Source organism: Strix uralensis, chromosome Z, assembly GCF_047716275.1.
Source record: "Strix uralensis isolate ZFMK-TIS-50842 chromosome Z, bStrUra1, whole genome shotgun sequence".
Taxonomy (NCBI): domain Eukaryota; kingdom Metazoa; phylum Chordata; class Aves; order Strigiformes; family Strigidae; genus Strix; species Strix uralensis.
This window is the reverse complement of record NC_134012.1, coordinates 16,793,803-16,816,372: the sequence shown is the minus strand read 5'-3', so window position 1 is coordinate 16,816,372 and position 22,570 is coordinate 16,793,803. Positions and strand designations below refer to the sequence as shown.

At 37.8% G+C, this 22,570-nt stretch overlaps 2 protein-coding genes across 3 annotated transcripts; both read right to left on the bottom strand.

The window, feature by feature from the left end:
- Positions 1-2,680: 2,680 nt before the first annotated feature.
- LOC141937821 (baculoviral IAP repeat-containing protein 1b-like) lies at positions 2,681-5,503 on the bottom strand. Its single transcript, XM_074856031.1, is given in 5 exon segments — positions 2,681-2,774; positions 3,246-3,345; positions 4,515-4,797; positions 4,800-4,863; positions 5,496-5,503. Coding segments are annotated over 5 exon segments (549 nt in total).
- A 438-nt stretch (positions 5,504-5,941) lies between these two features.
- GTF2H2 (general transcription factor IIH subunit 2) lies at positions 5,942-21,163 on the bottom strand. 2 transcript variants are annotated; one of them, XR_012626997.1, is made up of 15 exons: positions 20,857-21,163; positions 20,691-20,768; positions 19,934-19,970; positions 19,250-19,336; positions 18,420-18,470; positions 17,891-17,945; positions 17,013-17,118; positions 15,902-15,992; positions 15,649-15,736; positions 14,972-15,079; positions 13,176-13,239; positions 12,224-12,327; positions 10,170-10,272; positions 9,815-9,879; positions 5,942-9,399 (listed from the first exon to the last, which is right to left on the bottom strand). XR_012626997.1 is itself a non-coding variant. In XM_074855383.1 (15 exons), the coding sequence occupies exons 1-15, from the start codon at positions 20,910-20,912 to the stop codon at positions 9,280-9,282; spliced, it is 1,188 nt and encodes a 395-aa protein (XP_074711484.1). In that variant the 5' UTR covers positions 20,913-21,163; the 3' UTR covers positions 5,942-9,279. The 2 variants fall into 2 exon arrangements, 1 of the variants encoding a protein (XP_074711484.1); XM_074855383.1 differs by having other exon boundaries at positions 9,815-9,854.
- Between the last annotated feature and the right edge of the window lie 1,407 nt (positions 21,164-22,570).

The window sequence follows — 22,570 nt, the reverse complement described above, 5'->3', positions numbered from 1 at the left end:
GCCCATTCAGCAACCTCTGAAATGCAGTGCATTCAAAAGGTTGGCCAGAATGAAGAACTGCAATAAGCTGCCTTTGCTGCTTGTTCTACGTGTGCACACACACAGAGGCTCCCTATAACTGGAACTATCATTTAAAATCACAAAGCATGTAAACTGCTTCGCTAACAGCAAATACTGCAGACAAGCGCAAACCTGTACAGACTGTGACAGGCTCTCTGGTTGCTCTTCCGGTGACCTTTACGATACTTCCGAGCAGTTGGACCTACAATGATGTTTTCAAAAGATACAGCAGTTAGTGTAATGCATTGCTTCAATTGCTTTACATTTAGAAGAAAGACGAAACTATTTTACAAACATTCCTTTTGTTTGGAAACTTCGCCCATATTTCTACATTTAAACATTAATTTTAAAATGGGTTTTCACAGAGGCACAACAATCTATACACTCAAGAAACATATAGTTATTTATATACATTTAAAGTAGTATTAAAAAACCAACAGTGAAAGTGTATGTCAACTTTCATCACACAGCAGGAAACTGTCTTAAGATACTCTGTCAGTCACTCAGGGAACCATGTTGCATGTTCTTCCACAGGATCTTCACTTCTCTCCATTCCTGTAGCAACCTGCACAGTTGAAGCACTGTACCCTATCACCTTCTCCTGCAAGCACCTCAAAAATGGCCATGTACATAATTTCTTTTCCCAGAAAGCATAAAAACCGCAACAATGCATTTATTTGATGAAGTTACTTCAGTGGCCTCTCTCTGTTATTGGAATTACATGCTTTTAAAATCATAAATAATAGATATTAAATCAAGGAAAATAAAACACCACAGAACTGAGATACATGCCATTATTGTCCTTCTAGTAACACCAGACAAATAAATATATGACTGCCCAGATAATGCTTTCTTCTTTCTGAAAACATCCTCCTTGCAACTGTGCTCTGGCTTTTACCTCAAACAGGGTCATTCCATTTCGATTCCCTTGCTCTGGTTTTTGCAAAAGCCATTCTGATTTTGCAGTGCATTACTCTCCATACTGAAAGCTAAAGCAAGATTTTAATTAGGTACCAGTACTATCTTGAACCTCCATCCCACCTGCATTGGGAAGTGGATCTTTTACTTGTATAGCTAACAAACTTGGTTCAAACCTATACAGAAAAACCCAGCTTTAGCAAGAGCAGTGGCTTCCACATGGGCTTCTGCTGGCCAAGTTTTATGAGTCCAGTTGAACTCCTTCATTCTCAAAGATGTTCAAGATGAGATCACCTTTGCAGCCAAAGCTATTCGATCAGTTAGGAAAGCTTTAGCCTGCTATCATATTCTCCAAAGCAGGGACAGAACTAGACTGCAAATACCTCAGGCTTACAGCAAAGCAAAACCACTACTACAGAACTGTATCTTTCATATAATTATAAATGTATATTCTTGATTTATATTACAGATGAAAAATCTCTCTTTTTCTTTCAAAGCCTTCAGGTTTCATTTATTTTGCACCTCTCATACAGGCAAATGCAGGTGAGATAGATCTACTTAAGCAGCATGTTTTATATTTAGTTTCTATTGAGAATAAATTTTTACTCGTACTAAAAATTTCAGAGATACAGAACCAATAACCTTTCATACATGTAATCTTGCTTAAAAAAAAAAAAAAAGCAACAGTCTGGAGTAGTTTTCACTGTAATGGTGATGTACAATAAAAATATGATGGCATTATTTTCTAATGAAAAGCTAACAGTCAGTATATTCTGGTTTTTTCCCTGTTACAGTAGGTAATTCTTCTTGATAAAGGAAGCTGTGAAATGCTTTCCTTAAGTGGAAAATTAAAAATGAATACTTATTTCTATTTTGCTTTCTATTTTAATTTCACTCTTCAATTAAATTAAATAACTATCATAGATAAACAGGGCTAGTACTAAGTATCAACATTTAAAATGCTTTCAGTTTGAGAGAGAGAATTTTCTGGAACAGAATTGACTAATGACAAGTTATTATTAATGAGAAGAAATGGCTCTCCTCAGACAGTAGTAGCTCTAAAGAAAGAAAGATAGCACTGATGCTCTTAAGACATCTGAGATGGTGTTTTCCAAGCAACAGTTGCAGTCCTCTCATCTTACATCAGCTAATGGGTTTAGCTTCCAGATTTTTTGAGATTTTTGAGGCATAGGGGTTTTAATCATGAAAGATCTTACAGATAGTATATTTTTTCTGATGAAAGTTAAGTCCCTCAAAAACAAATGAAGTCATAGAAGAAGAGCTGTCAGAGTTCATCTAACCTGACTTCAAACATGCAGAAATGTTTAGTTTAGCATACTCAACTACAGTCTCCCTGATAATCAATAAATATGTATAGGTGCCATGAGGAGTTAATTCATCCGTCTGACTTTGAGTAGGATAAATGCCAATTAGAGGTAAGTGGCTTTTCATCAATGGTCTGCCTAAGTACTGCCTAGGCTAGCAGATTGGATACATCAAAATAAACTTACATGAAACAAATTCCACCTAGAGCGCATAGTGTTAATTACATACACAATTATATACAGCTTTTGGGTTGCTGTTTTTATTTTTTTTAGGAGAAAAACGGTGGAAATCAGGATGAAGGTCCAATTTGCCTATCTCAAGTCCCAGATAGTGCCTCCTTGGAGTGTATTCCATGATAAAGGAAGACTGGAATAGGTTATAAGATTACCACCACTCCAACAAATCCACTGTAGGTTTCAATGTACTTTTTAATTTCCTCATTTTATTTCTTACTTTGAAGGAATTCACATATATAAAAAAACCCCAAACATTATTCCTCAGCATTAATTCCAATTAAAATTGTGAAAGCAGTGTTTCAGTTGTTAAGAGGTGCATACTCAGGATTTTTCACAGCAGAAGGACAATGAAACAAAGACAAACTTTTTGGCGCCGTCAGCATTGTTCATGCAACATGGTGACTATCTGAGAGAATAATCAGCTGGCTTTCACTCAGTGAAAAGCCCATGGGAGATCTTAGAAAGTATGTAAAACAATAGATATCTAGAATAATTATAAGGTTGGGGTAGCAGACTTATACTGTGCAGTTCTCAGAAATAAAGATCTGCTGAAATCAATTGTCTGAATATAACAACCTTAAAGACAAAAAGGCGGTGGGTTTTTTGTTTGCTTTCCAGCATCGTTGCTGAGGAAAAAAGAGATATCAAAACAAATCAACCTTTTTGTACATATAGAAATATTTCTAGGACAGTCAGTCAACTTACTTGGGAAACCATTTAGCATGTTCTCTCCGTGGATCACCACCATCTTTCTAATTTCCCACACATCCACCACAAGCAAAACACTACACTGTGTCTTTCTTGCCTGCATGTAGAAAGTTAAGAGATCTTGGAGATAATCACGCTTGTGTGTTTTATACTTGTTCACACTCTAGGCATGTGACCACGAGTATACCAGTGTGTATCATGTAAAGGTAAGGAAACTGTAATGGTTAACTAAATAAAACCAACCAACCAACCCGCCTCCCCGCCCCCCCCCCCCAAACCCCCAAACCCCCCAACCAAAAAACAAACAAAAACTCCCCAACAACTCTCTTACAGGCATTTGAGAGTTTTCGTAAAGATGTTTTACTGGAAGTGCAACACCAGCATGTGCTATTTATTAGAAAACACAAAAAGTTACAGGAAAGGAGTATGACTGGGTAGGAAAATAAATCAGATTACAAGAATTAAGAAGATTATAATTCAAAAAGATGAAGCTTTTGAGCAAAGAAAACCGAAGGCTCAAAAGCTCTGGCAGATGAAGTGCGAAAATAAAATCAGACAGGATGGAAAAAAAAAAAGTCCAAAAGTAACAAGCTAAAGGAATCTAAACCTTCTTCCAGACAGCAGGAACAAAAAGGAGTGAAGAGAACTGGTAGAGCCAACTGTTAACAAGGCTGTAAAAGAACCATTCAAAGGACAATGCAATTGCAAAGGACTTGATAATATTCACCGGAGAAAAACTCAGGGGTATTCTGATTGTCTAAAGCAGGGGGGCCATACAGAAAGTGGATCCAAAATCAAAGCAATTGTGCAGTAGATTATGGCTGAGTGGGGAAAACATAATGCCAGTCTTTAAAAAGCAGTCTGCGCCTTTGGGGAGAGGAAAAGACATCAGATCTGTAAGCCTGGCATGTTACAGACAAATAAGCAGAAAAAAGTATAATTATGCCATGGTACAAACCCACGATTAATCCACATCTTAATCAGTGCATGTGATTGAGGTCCCCTCAACTCAAAAAATTGGAATAGGAAAAGGTGCAGGGAACAGCAGCAAGGATGATAAAAATATGGAACACCTTCCACATGAGAAACGGTTGAGTTGTCTATGTTTTTCAGCCTGGGAAAGAATACATTTATGGGGCATACAATACATTGCAAAATGATGTGTGGCAAGAAAAAAAAAAGTTATACCCATTCAAGTACTGTAAGCAGATTTACACTGTTTTATAAATTAAAACAGAAATCCCTCCAAGCATCACTTCCAATTACCTGTAAAGAAAAACCCAGCTCTGGCAAGCTAATTGGGCTTTGTTCCTCTGGCATAGAACGGCCATCCGCTCGCGTCCTCAGCGCAGTACCTGCAGGCATACTCTGCTGGGTTCCTCTCCAACTTCTGAACACATATGTCGTACTTTGAAATATTACCCACCTCTTTGCCCAGGACAAATCCACAAGTGGGACAAAATTTCTGGTGCTGTTTGTACGGGGTACATCTAAACTTTATGGTAAATAAAACTAATCCACAGCAAAACCACTGCACACTGGATTTAACAAGTGTGTGTGATAAAACCCAGCAGCTGCCACTTCTGTCAAAGACCATGATGAATGAGATGTTGTCCTGGTTTAGCCAGTATAGGGTTAAGTTTCCCCAGCAGAGGGTGGGGAAGCTCTAGCCGGGTTATTCAGATACCATGCGGATGTCACATCCTGGCGCAGAAGCGGGACAAGGGGTTACCGCGTGTACTGTGGGATTTGCTCTGTTCTCACTGCTGTATTGGTAGATATTTTGCTCTGTTCATTGTTATTACTGTTATTGTTATTGTTGTTGTTTGCACTGTTGTATTAAACCTTTCCTTATCTCAGCCCTGGGGCTTTGTATTTCACTCCCTTTGTGGGGGAGGGGCAGCGGCCGCATGGTCTCAGTCTCCCGACAGGGGCTAAACCACCACAGATGTATAGGACAAGAAGGACTTCATTGTGTTCATTTCTCATGGTAGGGTTGTAACTCTTCTGCAGCTGTTTATGGACTTCTTGGAATTCTGCCTCTGTATCTTTGGCAAACTTGTGAAAATCAAAGGCAACATGTGGGAAACAAGCTTGCAATGCTGAAGGATGCAGTTCATGTGTTTTATTGTCATTGGTCTCTAATGTAGGGTCCTCTTTGACAGACATTTTCTGAAAAAACAAAGATGACTACCAAATTATATTACCTGTATCTTTTAGATAACATTCAGTCATCACCTCTGTTACCTTAACATGGTTTCCACAGGTTATAAACATTTGATTTTACCTTACTAAGAAGAGATAAGGTAACTGTAGAGTTTGTATAAACAGATGTATTATTAAATCTGACTAGCCAACTGAGACTTCTCTCATTGACCACTGCCCTTATAATGACAACAGCAAGTATCCTGAAGCCTTTACAACCAAAATGGAGGGAAAGAAGAGACATAAACAGGTGAGATCTGAGGAAGATGACACTGGTGATTGGCAAATCCCAAGCGCTTCATCCTGTAGCTTAAAAACCTAGACGGTGCCAGTAAACCAACATGCCTCTATTCTTCCATCTCAAAGCCATGACTGAATGTTGCTAGCACATTTTGAATTTCTCTTTAAATTAGGAAGAAAACTGGTGGCAAAACATGCAATGCCAAATGGAAGAGAGAAAATGGAAGTGAGAAATAGAAAAAAAAGAATCAAAACAAGCAATTATTTTATTGCGGTATTTTTAAATTTCAACTGTTTTCAATACAAGTAGTGACTGGCAGGAATTACATAATCCTTCATGAAAAGGAATGGGGATTTCATCATCAGAAAACAAAATTAATTTGGCAATTAAATTTATTGACAAATTCATACTGTCAATACTTCTGTCCAAGAAAGTGGTTTTATTAAGTGTTTGGTATTCACTCTAGTCTTCTCAAATATACCTTATCTGTAGAAGTAATGACTTTTTGTTGTTATTAGTACTGTGATAAGACAACTGCAGGAAATATTTTGCTATGTGATGGTTCAGAACCCAGCAAATGTGCCTACAGTTCAGCTCCATACAGTCAAATTCTGCTCCCTCCAACTCCAAAGAGCTTTGTTTTCTCAAATAATTGAGGGATCTTATGAGATTTACAACATTTACCAAACAAATTAATCCTTAAGAAAGTGATTCTAAACCCAGAATCTCCAACCTGCTTCTACTCTTTTTCACTGGCTATAAAATTCACATTCTTCACTCATAGGAAAATGTGTGCTCAACAATTTAAGTGTTTTCAAATCCCAAGGCAAAAAGTGCTACAAAACTTGTAAAAGTCTTCAAGTTCTATTATATTTTGAAAAAATACTTTTATGCATTGCACAATGGGCACATTTTCTTAAATATGGAAATGTGATTCTCATTCAAATTTGATTACTTAAAATAAAATTAATCTACTCTCATTCCTTCAGCTAGGAGTCTGCACAATCCAGTAATGCTTCATAGTTATTACTTTATGGCATTTTTTTATCCATAATCTACATCACAATCTACAATTAAAACTGTTCCTCATATTGGATAAGAAAGACCAGGATGCCCCGTAAGTTCTTCAGAAGCTGCAGTTGTTATGCAGAACTAAACCCAGACATTTCTTTTACTCATATTTTAATTAATATATTTGCAGCACTTCCCATCTTGGAAATTAGTTATGACCGTTAATACAGATGGCAACTTTTATTCCTGCAAAGAAAGTATAAAGTTGAAGGAAAGCAGGGGCACTCACTCTCACTTTTCCACAGTCCCCTTCACTCCACGTGGCAGTGCGTTCTCTAGTCACTGCGCCTTTCAGCCTCGAACTTCTTGCCAGTTGTGTTCTCAACCCCACCACAGGGTGTTTTTGTTTTTTTGTCTCTTCCTTCAAGACTTTATGGCCAAACCATATTATGCAACATTTTCAGGAAGTCTAAGAATTTCTCACAGGCCTGCTAATAAACTCATCCATTGACTAATCTTGTGGCAGATCGAGTAAATAAGAGAACACAAGAACAAGAATTAAGCAGGTTGTAGCGTCCAGCAAGCAAAGGAGACTTGAGATCCAGTGAATTCCAGTCAAAGAGTACAGATGAAGGATTTCCTCCCCACTCCTTTCAATACAAAGGCCACAGCTGGAATTCTTTACAGATTAGAGAAATGTGGCTCTGATAGCGATTTTTCAGGACCTAGTTTGAACTGCTCTTTCTGTCCAATGAGAAGGGTGGAATAGTACAAGCCAAATGATTACTATGACCATAAGCAGATAATGGAGTACGTAACTTCTACACAGGCTCTACTTCCAAGTATGTTACTTCGGTATCTAGCTAGAGAAAAAGCTAGAACAGATTTAAAGTGTTTTGAGAAAACCTTCTTTTCCATTATGAAATTATGATTGTGACGATGAAAATATTATCAGAAAACAACTGTTATCAAGACACTGTCATCAGTATGAGAATATCTAAGAGCCAGATGGGTAGGGCACTCCTTTGGCTTGGAATGGTGTACCAGACCACACCAAAACCAATGAATATGTCCTTTTTCTGCTAGTTTTTAGGACACCCTTACAGTAAGAGGCACTTCAATCACCTGATAGCACAAAGAGTTTATAGGGATTGTTTGACTCAGCACAAAATGAAACACAGATGTCAAAACAGTCATTTTTCTGCCAACACAGTAGAATTACTGCATTCTAGCCAGCCTGCAGCCATGAACAGGAGAAAAAGCACAGAAGGAGCTATGTTAACAAGTGAGAGTTTACACATTTAAAGGACTTGAAAACTGCCTGTGAAAATTGAAAAGCAGCATGTATGGGGTAATTGAAAAACAGGGAACTGATTTATGACAAGGGTTTGCTTTTTTGTTTGTTTGCACTTTTAAGATTCAGTGGTTAGGTTAGATTGCTTCTGTTCCTAACCTGACAACACAGCTCACAGTTTTAAAAATTAAGTCAGATACATCAGCAACTGAGTTACTCTGGATGTATTACAAATGTCTTAAGATGACTTCAGAAAACCAGATGTTATGTACTGCACCATCACAGCCTCCTCTTACTGAGGTGGAGCATGTTACATTGGCACAAATTCAAATTGCAATCACACTTTGAACAGACACTGTAAAATGGCAAAGACTGTCTTGCATTTGTCTCAATTTCCATTCTTCAGTGTTCAGATAAGGACGCATACTCTTGCTTCTCCCTGCAACTTATCGTCTGTCACTCTGGGCGTTTAGTCAAGGAGAGATAAACTTGCAATTCTCGCAATTCATTCTAGCCTCAGAATCAAAATAGAATCACCGTCTTCAATACTGTGACCATCAAACAACAGTTGGTATAAACTCAGGTCTTACACCTCTGAAAATTCCTTGCCTTTCAGTAACCTTACACTCCTACAAGAAAGTGAAACTTAAACCACACAACTACAGACACAGCAGTAATAGAATTCAGTTAGTTTTGAGTTGTACCATTAAAACCTAAAATGTGTTTTCAGCACATTTGTAACAGCTGTACTTGAGTTGCCTTACTGAAGGACAAGGTGAATAGCCACAATACTTGAAATGTCTCCCAACTAACTGATCAAAGCCATCTTTGTTATTTTCTATAGATATTTTCCATAGATCAAAAAATATTTTGATCTATAGAACTCCACCATCCATCAAAAGCAAAAGCTTGTGACAACTGATACACAAAATATATTTTCAGGGCTTCTTTTCTGAACAAATAATTGAAACAGAGATGAATCACATTATCGTACAAACCAGTTTTATCACTTTCACATTTACAAATATACATGTTACTCACAATAACATTCAGAAGAAGTCAGAGCTTTTCAGACAAGAACAAATAAATCAGATACAGGTAATTCAAGAATATATTAACAGTAACAAAATCATTAATACATTAGGTAAAAATTAAAGTTTGCTCCCAAGCCAGTGTAATTGTCTAGTTTTGAGGTGCCTCAATGAAAGCTACGGCTGAATAAACAAAATAGATTTACGCAAGAATGACATAGATAAGACAATTTCTAAAAAGCGATGACATCATACAGATACAGGAGCAGGGTGCTTGTGAATACAGCCAGGACAGCAGTGCAGAGAATCATGAACAAACAAATCGCATTCCACGCAAAATGCATTCTGACACGCTTTACATATGTAAACCTGTGTGGAAAAGATAAACAAGTCAAATTAGGAAAAAAATATCACCATCATAGCACTACAGCAGGGCAACAGTTGTGTCATCAAGACAGTGTAAACACACTGTATTGCTAACATCACAGAAACCCAAATGAATTAAAAGTTTCTAACAGCAAGTAGGTCCAAAGGGCTGAGCTCAAGTCACTGTAGATAGTTCCAAATAGCTAAGAGTGGAAGCTTATTTATGCAACTCTCTAGGAAACCCCTTCCCACACTGTTACAGACTTTGCGGTCTAAAAGGTGTGACTCTGTAACAGAGAACTCCAGTTAACCATGAGATAAACTTCCACAAATATTTTTCTGGACTTTAGAAGACTATACGAAAGGATCTCTACTGACACCCCTCAATGCAAATTCCAATGCAGTTCAACATACTTACATTTTGATCTTTCATTTCTCCCTGGCAGCCCTGACAACACCTAAAAGCAAAATTGTGTATTTTAACTGAAAAAAAAAAAATCAAGATTGTGTAAAATGATGTTTAAAAAACATCTCATACATAGTAACAATTTATGGCAATTATTTCAGCTATTCAACTGAACACACAGGATAACTGCTAACAGGAACTACAAATTCTGCGAAATACTTGTTATTGCCAGAGATGCCAGAAAACACCCAAACATTCAACAGTGTCTCCAGCAGCAAAGAAGCTGCTACCAGCTATTCTTACTTTTGTGATAAGAAAATTACAGGGTCCACAAGTACACTCATTATCACAAATATGATTTGCATACCGTTCCCCCTGATATTCTTCCAGGGGAACTTCCTGAAAGGCATCCAAAGGAAATAGGTGATGGTAAGACCGAGCCAGGTGAGGTGCAGACACTAATGTAAGACCTGCAAATAAACAGACATCAAAATTGTTAGAAGAGAGGTCTTACTGAAAAGCTTTTCTGTGTTAAACAAAGCAAAACAAAGATTACTTTTTAATTAGTCAGTGGTTCAGAGCTTTTAAAAATTAAAAACCGTAAAATTATTTGTTTACTAGCTTCCATAATACAAACCTGTAATCCTTTCCAGAATTAAGTTCAAATATAAATTAAAGAACAAGCAAATTGACCAAACTGCTAATTAAACGGTTTAACTCTGTCTTTTAGAAGTACATTTACAATGCAGTTGTACAGTTAGCAAGTTTTTCATCCTCATGCCATAAACCAAACGCAACCATAGAAGAGTCTTCCGGTTAAAATTAAATGTACAACTCCCCTCTGGCAAGGATGGTTCTGTTGTTTCATATCACCGGTTAAAATAGTGCCCAACTATAAAGCTCTGCTGCAGCCTGATATAACATTGCTGAAGCGATGCCATAGCTCTGTTTCAGCTAACACAAGTCTGCTGATTTTGACTGGGGTAGAATAAATTTTCTTCATAGTAGCTTGTGTGGGGTTATGTTTTGGATTTGTGCTGGTAACAGCGTTGATAATACACGGGTTTTTGTTACTGCCAAGCAGTGCTCACACAGTCAGGGCCTTTTCTGCTCCTCACACCACCCCACCAGCAAGGAGGCTGGGGGTGCACAAGGAGTTGGGTGGGCACACAGCTGGCACAGCTGACCCCAGCTGACCAAGGGGATATTCCATACCATATGATGTTGTGGTCTGCAATAAAAGCTGGGGGAAGAAGGCGGAAGAGAGGGATGTTCAGAGTTATGGCATCTGTCTTCTCAAGTAACCGTTATGCATGGAGCCCTGCTTTCCTTGGGGTAGCTGCTGATGGGAAGTTCTGAATGAATTCCTTCCTTTGCTTGGCTTGTGTGTGTGGCTTTTGCTCTATCTACTAAACTGCCTTTATCTCAACCCATAAGTTTTCTCACTTTTACCCTTCAAATTCTCTTCCCCATTCCACCAGGTTGAAGTGAGTGGCTGTGTGGGGCTTGGTTGCTGGCTGGTGTTAAACCATGACAACAGGTCAGCTGAGGCATGGGCTGGCACAAACTTCTTCACTGCTCACTCACGTGCAGTGTAAAATTCCGAGCTCTTGTTCTGCTGACAGCTGCAGCTGTGGAGAATCTGTTGCTGATATACACGATTTCTCCAGTTACACTATGACCTCTCTGCAACGATACTCATGCTGATTTGAAAACCTTGATGTGAAACTAGGACAAGGCAACACAAAACTAGATTTCATCCTCTTGCCAAATGCATGCATCTTGGTATTACCTATCAAGTTTTAGTCATATACCTGTAGAAGGAAACAGGAGGACAGCTGTCGCTCACACAATATTAATACTACAAGAAATTATAATCTTGCCTCCCGTCCTCATTAAGGGTGGGGGAAGCACCATTAGTTGCATAGTCCATTAACATTTGCAAGACCTGAAGGGCTTCCATTTACAACTCTATAGCCTTTCATGTGTCACTGCCCTCGGGTTCAACTTCGAAACCTTTCATCCACATACTCCCAGAGGCAAGGGGGTACTTCTGTCCTTTTACTCCAAAGCACTCTTTACCTTCATGGCCTTGCACTAAGGAGTCCAAAACACTGGTGTGTCTGTTAAATCAGGATTCTTGAGGAAATTATTACCATTCATACACAAATCACCCTTCTTTCCTCCTCTACTTTAGGGCTTTTAGTTTATAACATTATACTAGGGAATAGGATACAGCTTTACTGTTACAGGTATAGTCCTGAAAGTCCCTTGTAGGAAGCTGACACCCCAGGACACAGGAATGCAGGCTTCTTAAAGTAAAGCTGCCTTTTAACTCCTAAGTATAGTTGAATTTTTCTACCCCTTAACACCCTTACCACTAACTCATAATTCATCTGCTCACCTTCTCTTGCTACTCACCACAGATTTTACATTCCACTGGAAGTTCACAGTATTTGGCTCTGCACTGGGGACAGAAATACCCACCCAGTGTAAGACTTGGCTCACTGTTGTTTTCCAATTGCCTAGAGTAGAGAAAGACAATTTAATATCCAAGAGATAACACCATAATACTACACAACTACAAATACTACATAGCTGTCACAAGAAATAGTTTTGAAAAGTTTCAGTATCTTCCATTCAACAGTTCATGTATGGAAGTGTGAGAAAGCAATTGAGAGGGTGAGATATCAGTAACCACATTTTCCCACAAAAACAAAACAAAGACCAAATCTTCCCACAAAAAGAAGCCAATATATCTTTAAAAAATAAAGTTATGAAAGGTAACAGCATTAGTATTTCTATTTACACACACAAATATTCTGCATTAGCTTATTAGTACTAACTCTTTCAAACAGCAGACACTGTTTCCTTCTGAAAATTCAGACTGCCCTATCATCCCTGAAATCTATGATTCCTTCCATTGAGAAGAGCACTAGTATACTAATCAAATCAGGCCCCCATTTTAAACTTCCCTTTAAAATCACACTAGTAGACAGATAAAAAATACTTTATTCCAGATAATACCCTTCATCCTCATTATTATCTTTATAGTGATAAAAATACTTGGCTCAAGGAATGCAAGTAGAATTGGTAATAATTAATACCTTGCAGCACTCTTGTGTTCTAATCACTGCACAACACAACTAAAAGCCATTTACTACCTTCAGAAAATTTTAAATGTAAATTTTAAAAAGCATATTTAACAGAGGTAACTATGGCCACATACTGGATGTGCAAATAGAAATCAAATTTCTATTGAGAAGTCACAAGATATTAGTACTTTTTTTATGTTGTTTTGCAACATTTTCGATGACATACAGATTTTCTAAATATGACTAATTATTATTGAATTCTAATCAACTCTACTTACGCCATGCTAAAGGATGGCTTTGCATCTTGATCAGACAGAGAAGCAATAGTATGCTGAGGAAAACCTGAAGAGAAAAATATCCTGTATTACTGATTTTAAACATGCAAGTAATCTTTCAGTTTCTTACTTCAATGAAGAAGTTCAAAGATTATTCTAAGCATTAAGACCTACCTCTTCGTTTGTTTGTTAGTTATTACAGGAGAAGTAATACACTCAGTCCTGGTTTTAGCTGGGATAGAGCTAATTTTCCTTCTTAGTAGCTAGAATGGTGTTGTTTTGGATTCAGTACGGAATTTGTTGAGAAGAATGTTGATCTGTTGATAAGAAATCAAGGACTTTTCAACTTCCCATGTCCTGCTAGTGCGCAGATGCACAAGAAGCTGGGAGGGAGCAGAGCCAGAGCAAAGGACCCAAACTACTCAATGGAATATTCCGTATCATATAACATCCTGCTCAGTATATAGATAAAGTTTATCCGGGAAACTGGGGCTCTCTCTCTCCTCTGGGATTGCAGTTTCAGGACTTTCCCTCCTCTAGGGAACAGGCTGGGCATTGGTGGGTAGGTGGTGAACAATCTCACTGTGCATCACTTGTTTGTATATTTTATTATTACTGTTATAATAATTATTTTTTAAATTGAATTTCATTTATTAAATTGTTCTTATCTCAAGCTATGAGTCTCCTTACCTTTACCCCTCCAATTCTCTTCCCTGTCCTCCTGGGGGGGGTGGATGGTGAGCAAGTGGCTGCTTGGTGTTTAGCTGTCGGCCAGATTTAAACCATGACACATTCTTACTAGGTGTCAAATTCTTCCTAAAGGTCTCCACCTACATCCACCATCAAATCCCTCACTGTTATTTCCCCCAACTGAAAAAAATCTTTTCACATACTTCATATTAACTGAAGCTCAGTGGAATCCCATTTTTGAAGAACAGCTAAAAAGAAAATGATGTGTAATTGTAGGAAAGCATAAAGAGCACTACATGAATGTTCACTTGAACAACAGTGTATATTCACCTTCCAAGTGCAGTATATGACAGATGAAAGTATAGCACTTTATGGAAACTTCAACAGATACCATTCCTTCTACCACTTTTATTTTTTACAGCTCATGTCAAGTGGGCAGTTAATTTTTCCGACTGTTGCTCAAGCTTTATCTATAACAAGTAAATCTCTTCAGTATTTAAACCTACACATAAAAATACATACATTCTTATCTGTGAGAACAGGTGGATGACAGCAAGAAATGAGTGCTCTTATTCGTGGCATTAGAGTTCCTATTCTGGTTTAACTCCAGGCTTAAATTTATTGCGAAATGTTATCAGGAGAATGTAACTAATCCATTTGCTGAAAGAACACCACAACAGTGCTCCTAACAAACATATACTAGATGGCCAAACAGATGGCTCTTACAGTCAATTAAGCTTATAATAGTTGCCTTCTGCAGGGAAAAAAACCAGAGGGACAAAGAAATTAGTTTTTCATCCTTCATTTCACCAAGTATTACCTTTATACCAATTACGTACAAGCAGTATCATTCCAGTTTATTGTTTCCAACTGCAGTTATTTGTCTTACTTGTTTTAATTCTTAACTTTATTTAAAAGCTATTTTGCAGGAACAACACCAAGAAAATTACTATCTATTTCGCAAAATAGAAGTAAAAATAAAAAACACCATGTGCAATGTCTTTATTATGCTTCTAGCTACTTGTATGGCTTTAACACAGAATATGCAAAGAAAGAAAAAGACAAATTCACAAATCTTGTGCTAGGACTTTAACAAAACTGTATCTTACCCATTCGAATAAGGGAGCACTCAGAACTTGAACTGGCAGGTGGAGGACTAACATGACGCATCAGCAGCTCCTTATAATGGCTTTCATCTAAAATAACATGGTATGTTCCTGCCACAAAGAAAGAAATGCCTTACTCTCAGATTATGGGCAGATAAGAATACAAACATATTCTCCAAATAACATAAAACAACTTAAGTAAAAAAAATAATTTAGCCAACCCTGTTCCTAAAAAGCAGTCCTGTTAATGCTACTGAAAATTACAAGTTTTGAAATTAGTAACACCAGAATGTTTTATTAGATATGAAGGCTAATACCTTTTTCTCCAATATTGAACTGTAGTAATGATATTGTAAGAGTTACCACTGTAGTAGTAAATGATATTAATGTGTTACATTAATCAAGTTCCACATCACACAGCTTTATATGCGGAACACTAGGTTTTAAAATATATTTATATTTCTTCTCTCTAAAGATGCAGCTACCAGGTGATAATAATTTTACTAAATACTGTGTATTTTGTAGATTTGGAAAACCCTTGAATTTTCTGCCAGCATAACAGAATATTTGTCCTTAAGTATCAAAATGCATTAATGAATATATGACAAATTAGTTACTTAATTTCGATTTTAAACTTGTAGTATACTTAGTAGTATAATTACTGAACTTCAGATACATACCACCAGTTTCTTGGGCAAGTACTGTACAAACTCGAACTTCAGCACTTAGACCGATGACAGAGACTCTGATCTTAACTGCTTTTAAACACTTCAAATGGAAAAAGAAAGCGCACTCAAATTCATATGCAGAACAGAAAAGAGTAAAAAGGTTCAAAGTTTTAAATGAAAATTGATTGGTGGTGACACTGCACCTGTCCGTTTTTAGTCTAACAGCTTGGACGTTCAATGTAGTAGTCAAACATCACTTCTGTACCTTTATTAGATCATAGATGTTGGCTGGATCACACGTTGTCAGACTGCTGAAGACTACCAAAACCTCTCTGCTTGTATGTCCTGGCATGTGCCTAAAGAAAGTACATAGTTAACTTACTTCTGTACACTAAGCTACTTGTATGCTAAACTTTCCAAGGACTTTAACGTACTAAAGTCAGGAGACAACATGATAAGAAGTGTCCTACAAATTATAAAACACTGTTGTAAGATCCTTCTCTGAGCACCAGAATTTCACTTTCCAAAAGCTAAACCCTTCCAGTATCTAAAATACAGTATTTGATTGTGTAGTTATTATCTGATTGTTTGCTCTAATGCTTAAGTTATCCCTGTACCTTATCCTTACTCTCACAGGTAAAACTCACTTCAAACTAGCAACACTGCAGTAAGTCTTCCTGACTTCTTAAAAAAAAATCTCTCTTATCAGTTTCTAGGTGTAAATCCATTACTTTTAAGTACTGGTTTTTAGTTCTTAACGGAAAACTCTTCCAATTAGACATTCAAATCATTTTATTATTTGACTACTAGTTTTGTTCTGTCAGTGTTTCTTGCTATAATTATTTGTTAAGACAGTCTTCCACAAATGTTTATCCCATCTCAATACTTCATACATAAAAACTTTTTTGCTATCTACGCTACCTGAAAATTAACCTTTCTAAAGTATGCTAGAACTCTCACCAGATTACTGTGATTCAGTGTGTTTCTTTTCCTGTTTCTTATTATTAACCCCCAACTCTGTGCTCTCTCATACCTTAGCCCTCTAGTAAAAAATTGCAGGGTCTTTCATCACCATATTCATACACAACATAAAATCACCTACTTTGTTTTAAAATAGTGTTGTTTTTTATAAGCAGCACACCTCTAAATAGAAGCATCTTGTGTTAGAAAATTAACTTCAGCACTACTAGCATATTAACTTCTTAACAGCTTGTATTGTAAGAGGACATAAAACTGTCTTTTAAAGACTCAGGTCAGCATGATGCAAGATGCTACTTGTTAAAAATACTGTCTCTGCCCCTCCAAAAATTCACAATCAGCATTATACTCATTATGGAAAACAAAGAAAACAAAACCACCTCCATGTATATACTAACTTTAAGGTCTGCATAGCCAAATTTAGGGAATTATATAGAGATGGCTCTCCACTGCAGTTCATATCCACTGCTTTCTTCAGAGCAGTTATGTGCTTTTTTGAGTTACCTGTAAGTGAAAAAAATAATTCACCTGAAATAACAAGTTAAAAGAATTGAAATATTTAAACTATATATTTAATGAAGTGTGCTTGTACAACAACAGTTTTCAAACTGTGACTTGTAACTCTATGTTTCTCCTTAGAAACTGACCTCTTCTTCAGAATGTAGAAAACAAAAAACCAATATATTAGCAGAATAAATGTCTGACAAAAAGAATAAAATCAGTTGTGTATCATTAAGTGCTTAACACGAGTGTGAAGTGTCTCACAAAGTGTTTCAGCAGAAACAGAGTTTAGTTTCCTCTGTTAATCCTCAAAGTACTGTCCAAAGATTGATCCTCAAATTCCTCAGTACAGTTGCTCCAGTTTAACAGGTGAATGAAGACAAAAAAATTAAGACTTCTCTCTAAAGCCACATGGATTGCTAATGACAGAAGGCAGGAACCAAAGAAACCTTGCTTCTTAACATCTGATCAGATCTCACAAATGTTATAAAATACTAAATTAACAAGCTGGGTGAGAAATTAGCTATAGGGGAAACAAAACATACTTTAGTTGCTATCTGGGTAAGACTTGATCATGAACAAGCACACGATGACAATTCTAGACCAAAACAGATCAAAGTAAAGACTGGTTTCAGATAACTTGCAATAACTACTCTTTTAAATTAAAAATATTACGTTAATGCTATTTCACTTTCAGCAGTGTCATTCAGGTAGAACTTGCATCATCAACGCAACAGATGAGAACATCTCCAATTTAGAAAAAATACCTCCCTACCTGAAAGTTCTGTCATTTTTTCAGCTCTTTTACTCTTGGTTACAATTAAGCCAATCTGGAAAAAAAAAAAAAAAGAAAAAGAAAAGGCAAAACTTTTCTTAGCAAGTTTAAAAATAAGTTGTTACATTTTTGCTGTATTTTACCCAATACTTCTTTATGGATCAGAATTACTTAACTATGCAAGTTTACTTGTACGTTTAACAACAGCAGCACAAGACTACGCATCAGCTAACATACATTCATGTTTTTCCAGTACTTTTGCCGCAGGGTACAAAAAGAAATCTAAAATTCTAAATGCTTGAAAAAAAATATAATCAGGTCTTCTGTGTTAGAATTTATGTTCAGGAAAAAAGGAATAGGTGGGTTCTTATTTTCATTAGTTTGGGCAGAAACAAGAATTTCACCAGACTGATGAGGCAGGGAGGGGAAGTAACACATCAATTGAAAACAGTTTACTAGACAGTGTTAAAACTAAAACTAACTGGTAAAATAGTTATCAATTACTTGTTTCTTGTATGGTTGTACATACCTGACTAATAGGATTTTGGTCAAAGTACTCTTCAACAAAATATTCCAATAACTATAAAGAAAAGTTAAGACTGTTAAAAACTAAATAGTTTTATTCCACATGCGTTAAGTAAGTGGTACTTGCAAAACATCCAGTATAATTTAAAAAAAAGGGAATGATCCCTTTCTTCTTCTTTCTCCCATGTTACCAATTCAATGTAAATTTCAGAAATTAGCCACCCCTTATTTTATTCATATGTGAAAGTTCTAGATTACTGTTGGTTCAAATTAAAGTTTAGAATACACCAGAAACCAGTAATCTGTACAAAATCATCAAAACTCAGGATTTCAATGCTTTGCTTCTGTTTAGAGAAGACCATATAGTACAAGATGTACAGTTCAAGTCCTCCAGTCTGAAGCAGCAATCCAATTCAACTCCTGCCTAGCATCCATTCAAACCGGAATTCATCAAAACACAACTATAAGAAAAAAAATTCTAGATGTGTAACGAAAGCATGTTCTTCTTTCATCCCTTATTACAGTGAACACTTCAGCTTAATTTCCACATACTTTTCATAAAGTGTCTTTCCATAACACATCCTTACAAAGTGCTTTTACTATACAGAAGTACTAATGCAAGGCAAACTAATGTTACACAGATTTTACTATTCAAAATCCAGGAAGACTACAGACTAGCAACAGAAATAAGGGAAAAAAGTAGAGACAAGATGACAGATGAGGCTATGCATGTACTCTAGTAACAAGAGACTGCTATTCTTTTAAATGCAAAATTGAACTGGTTTATGGAGAAACAGTGGATTAAGAAGAGAAAACTTTTGAGTACAGAAATACCTTTAAAGTGCAGGTAAGTCTGTTTGGTTTTAAATCTTGGTCCTCCATAGTTCTTGATCCATCAACAACCACGTAAAGGTGACGCATCTGCAATTTCATCAGAAGTGATAATCACTCACAGAACATGTATTTAAATTAACTGTTTATTATTCCATTTACTTGAAGAAGCAACTACTTCCTCTCTCAAACAGGGAAAATTCGGTACACTGGGCTATGTAACCAACAGCAACTGAAAGAGTAATGAGTTTTTTCCACTTTTCCTTTAAATGAAAAAAAAAGACTCTCTTGAAAAATGCACTGTTCTTTTCCTCCCATGATAAGCTACAAAATATGCATAGTTTGCACCTTCACCTCTTCTGAAGAGCTCAGTGTTGTATAAAGTAACATTGCTATTTACATTTAAATTATGCCCATTTTTCACATGAAGAAAAATTGAGTGTGTGTATGATCTGACTGCTGTGCAGAACACACCCTGATACAGTGAACATGCCAAACCTCCACCTCTGAATACTCATGCTTCACATCCCACACTGCCAATGAACAAAGAATGTTTTAGAAAAAAAAAAAAGTTTGGTGGAAAAACGCAAGCTTTAGTCTCAAGCACATAAAGTCAGCAAAGTGTATTTTAACTTAGGCACAGTAGTTTTTGACTCAGGACAGACAAGGGTTAAAACATTAACATACCATTCCAAGTCGAACTTGTCCATGGTGTTCACAGAGTCTAATAAAACACAAGAGGATTTAAGTAAGATGCAAATGAATGAACAGTTCCTAAAACAAAAGTCTGGAACAAATCTGGTATAGACTTCTAGCAAATATGAAGCAATAACAAAGCATCAGGAACTTTTCAGTGTAAATACACTGAAAAAAAGACAATTCAATTACAAGCAGATTTTATGTCTCAGAAAACAAACAAACAAAAAATATTTCTACCAGGTTTAATGGATCTTTAGAATTTAATCCAAATTTTGAGTATTTTAACATAATCTGAAATAAAACAAAATCTAGATTTCATCTAGCAATTTTTCTGACAATCTGAAACACAAACCTGGTGCCATGATACCAAAACCCAGCTCAAAGCATGGTTCGTATATTAAAAAAATGTTGAAGGATTTCCTCTAAACAGTGCCAATTGCAATTGCAGTGCTTTGCACCGTGTTTCACCGGGTCAAGACCTCACCTCTTCAGCTAGCATTCATCTGGGGTATCTAGCCTGTATGCTTTCAGTCTTAAGATTAAAGATAATTTTTTCCCCCTGGCACAATTAATAAGTGGCAGAAAAGAAGCATGTATCTGGAGCTCTGAAGGGGTAAATACATAAAAAGATATTGCAGGCGTGCCGATAGTTTTACTCAACCTAGAGGACCCAGTTTCAGAACGATTAAGTCCTTATAACCGACCAAACCAGTATTATCAGCAGGCTCGTGGCAACACATCATACCTTTTCCTCTTTGCCTTGAAAAGGATGTCCTCGATGGTCGCCTTCAGCGATCCGGATTCATCTTCTTTAAGAATTTCCCTACGCGAAACAGAGTGTTACTGCGCGGAAGGGAGGTTCTTCTCGTCTTTCACCAAGAAGAAGGTGAGGAAGGAAAAGGAAAGCCTACCATGTTCTTTCGTAGCCTCCTTCCCAGCGCTTGGTCCGCTCCGGTTCGTCATCCATCTCCGCGGCCGCGCTCCTCGCTGCACCGACAGCCGCCGGCCCCGGCCGGGTAGCCGCAACCCCCGCCGGAGGGGAAGCCCCGTTACGGGGCCGCACGATGGGTGAAGGGACTATGAGGAGGGACCGGCCCCCAGCGGGCGGCTGGGAGGGCTGAGGGGAACCGGACCCGCGCTCTGTCCGCGTCTGCCGACAGGCCCAGCCGTCCCGCCGCGCCGACCCGGAAACGCCAGCGCCCGCCCGCTTCCGCTTCGCTGCGCCGCCAACCCCTCCCGGCTGCCGCCCGGGCCGCGGAGCGATCGTTCCGGGCAGGAGGGGCGGCAGCGGCGGCAGCCCGGGGCCCGAGGTCCCCTCAGAGGAAGGAGCGAGGCGAGGCCCAGGGGCGGTCACCGGTAATGCCGGGTTTAACTTGCCCTGAGCTTCAAAATGCTCTGAGACCGCACCCGCCCGGCCCAGCCTCACCGCCAGGCGGGAAACAGACCCTCGGGGCAGGCGGGAGCGCAGCTACCCGGCCTGTCGGCGGCTCCTGTGAACGGACGACCCTCAGCATCTCAAACTGAGGAAAATTTTGCTGCCGCTACAGTTAAATACAAGATTTTTTCCACAACAACATCAAAATACACCAATTATTAAAAGGACGGTAGCGTCGCTAAAACATGTTGTGGGCACATCACTGGCATGGGCACGGAGCCATGGTAAATTTAGTCAGGTCAAGCTGGCCCTCGTTCACTGTTCACGGATCAGTTAACAGAATTAAGGCACTATCTGGGTTTACATGGCATTTCTGTAATTAACTGAAGTAATTTCAGTAATTAACAGAAGAATCCAGGAGCCTGGAAAAAGACTATTATTTACATATACTGTAGCGTTGAATTTCAATGCATTATTACACTCATCGGTTACTTAATGAAAATAACTGCCTATTCTGGTAGCAGAAGCACTACTTTAACTTTGTTCTAAAATACAGAATTTGGAATGCATTAATTGCTGCAAGTTTAAGGCATATTTCCTGTGATTTTAATGTGCACATAAGAGCAAACCGAGTAGTGGAGTAATACAAGTTTTTGCAAATGCACGGAATAATCTCACTGTACTCAGAATCACCCCCTTGAGGCTGTATTCTTGTTTCACTGTGATAGCTTTCTTTGGGGATTTCTTTTAATAAGCTATCACTACAAAACTCTGAACAGTTAACTAGCACTTCTATTTAAAAAGTGGGTCATGGTGCTCTGTATTCCATTAAGTGAGTGTGCTAATTGCTCTGACCAAAAGAAATTATTTTTCACTAAATGTTGTGTACATTCCACTTTCCAGTATCTTTAAATTTACTGTTTGACTCCTTTGCAAGCATACCATTTATTTTTAAAGGTGGCCAGAAAGATACAAGAAGGACTCTAGTTCATATCCAGCAGCTCTTAGCATTACAGATTAGAGCAGAGAGGTTTTGAAATATTAATATAGTAGAATGGTGCTGGGCTGGATGAGTTCTACCCATACATGCCGATGAAACTTTGGAAAAGTTTATTTTTGGTCTATAAAATAGGACAAGTCTAGACTAGAAGATGTAATGTAGGGATTTCTTGGAGACGAAATCTTCCTGAAGCTACAGCATTTCCTTTTCACTCACTTTTCAAAATAGGGCAACAGGCTATTTTGTTTGC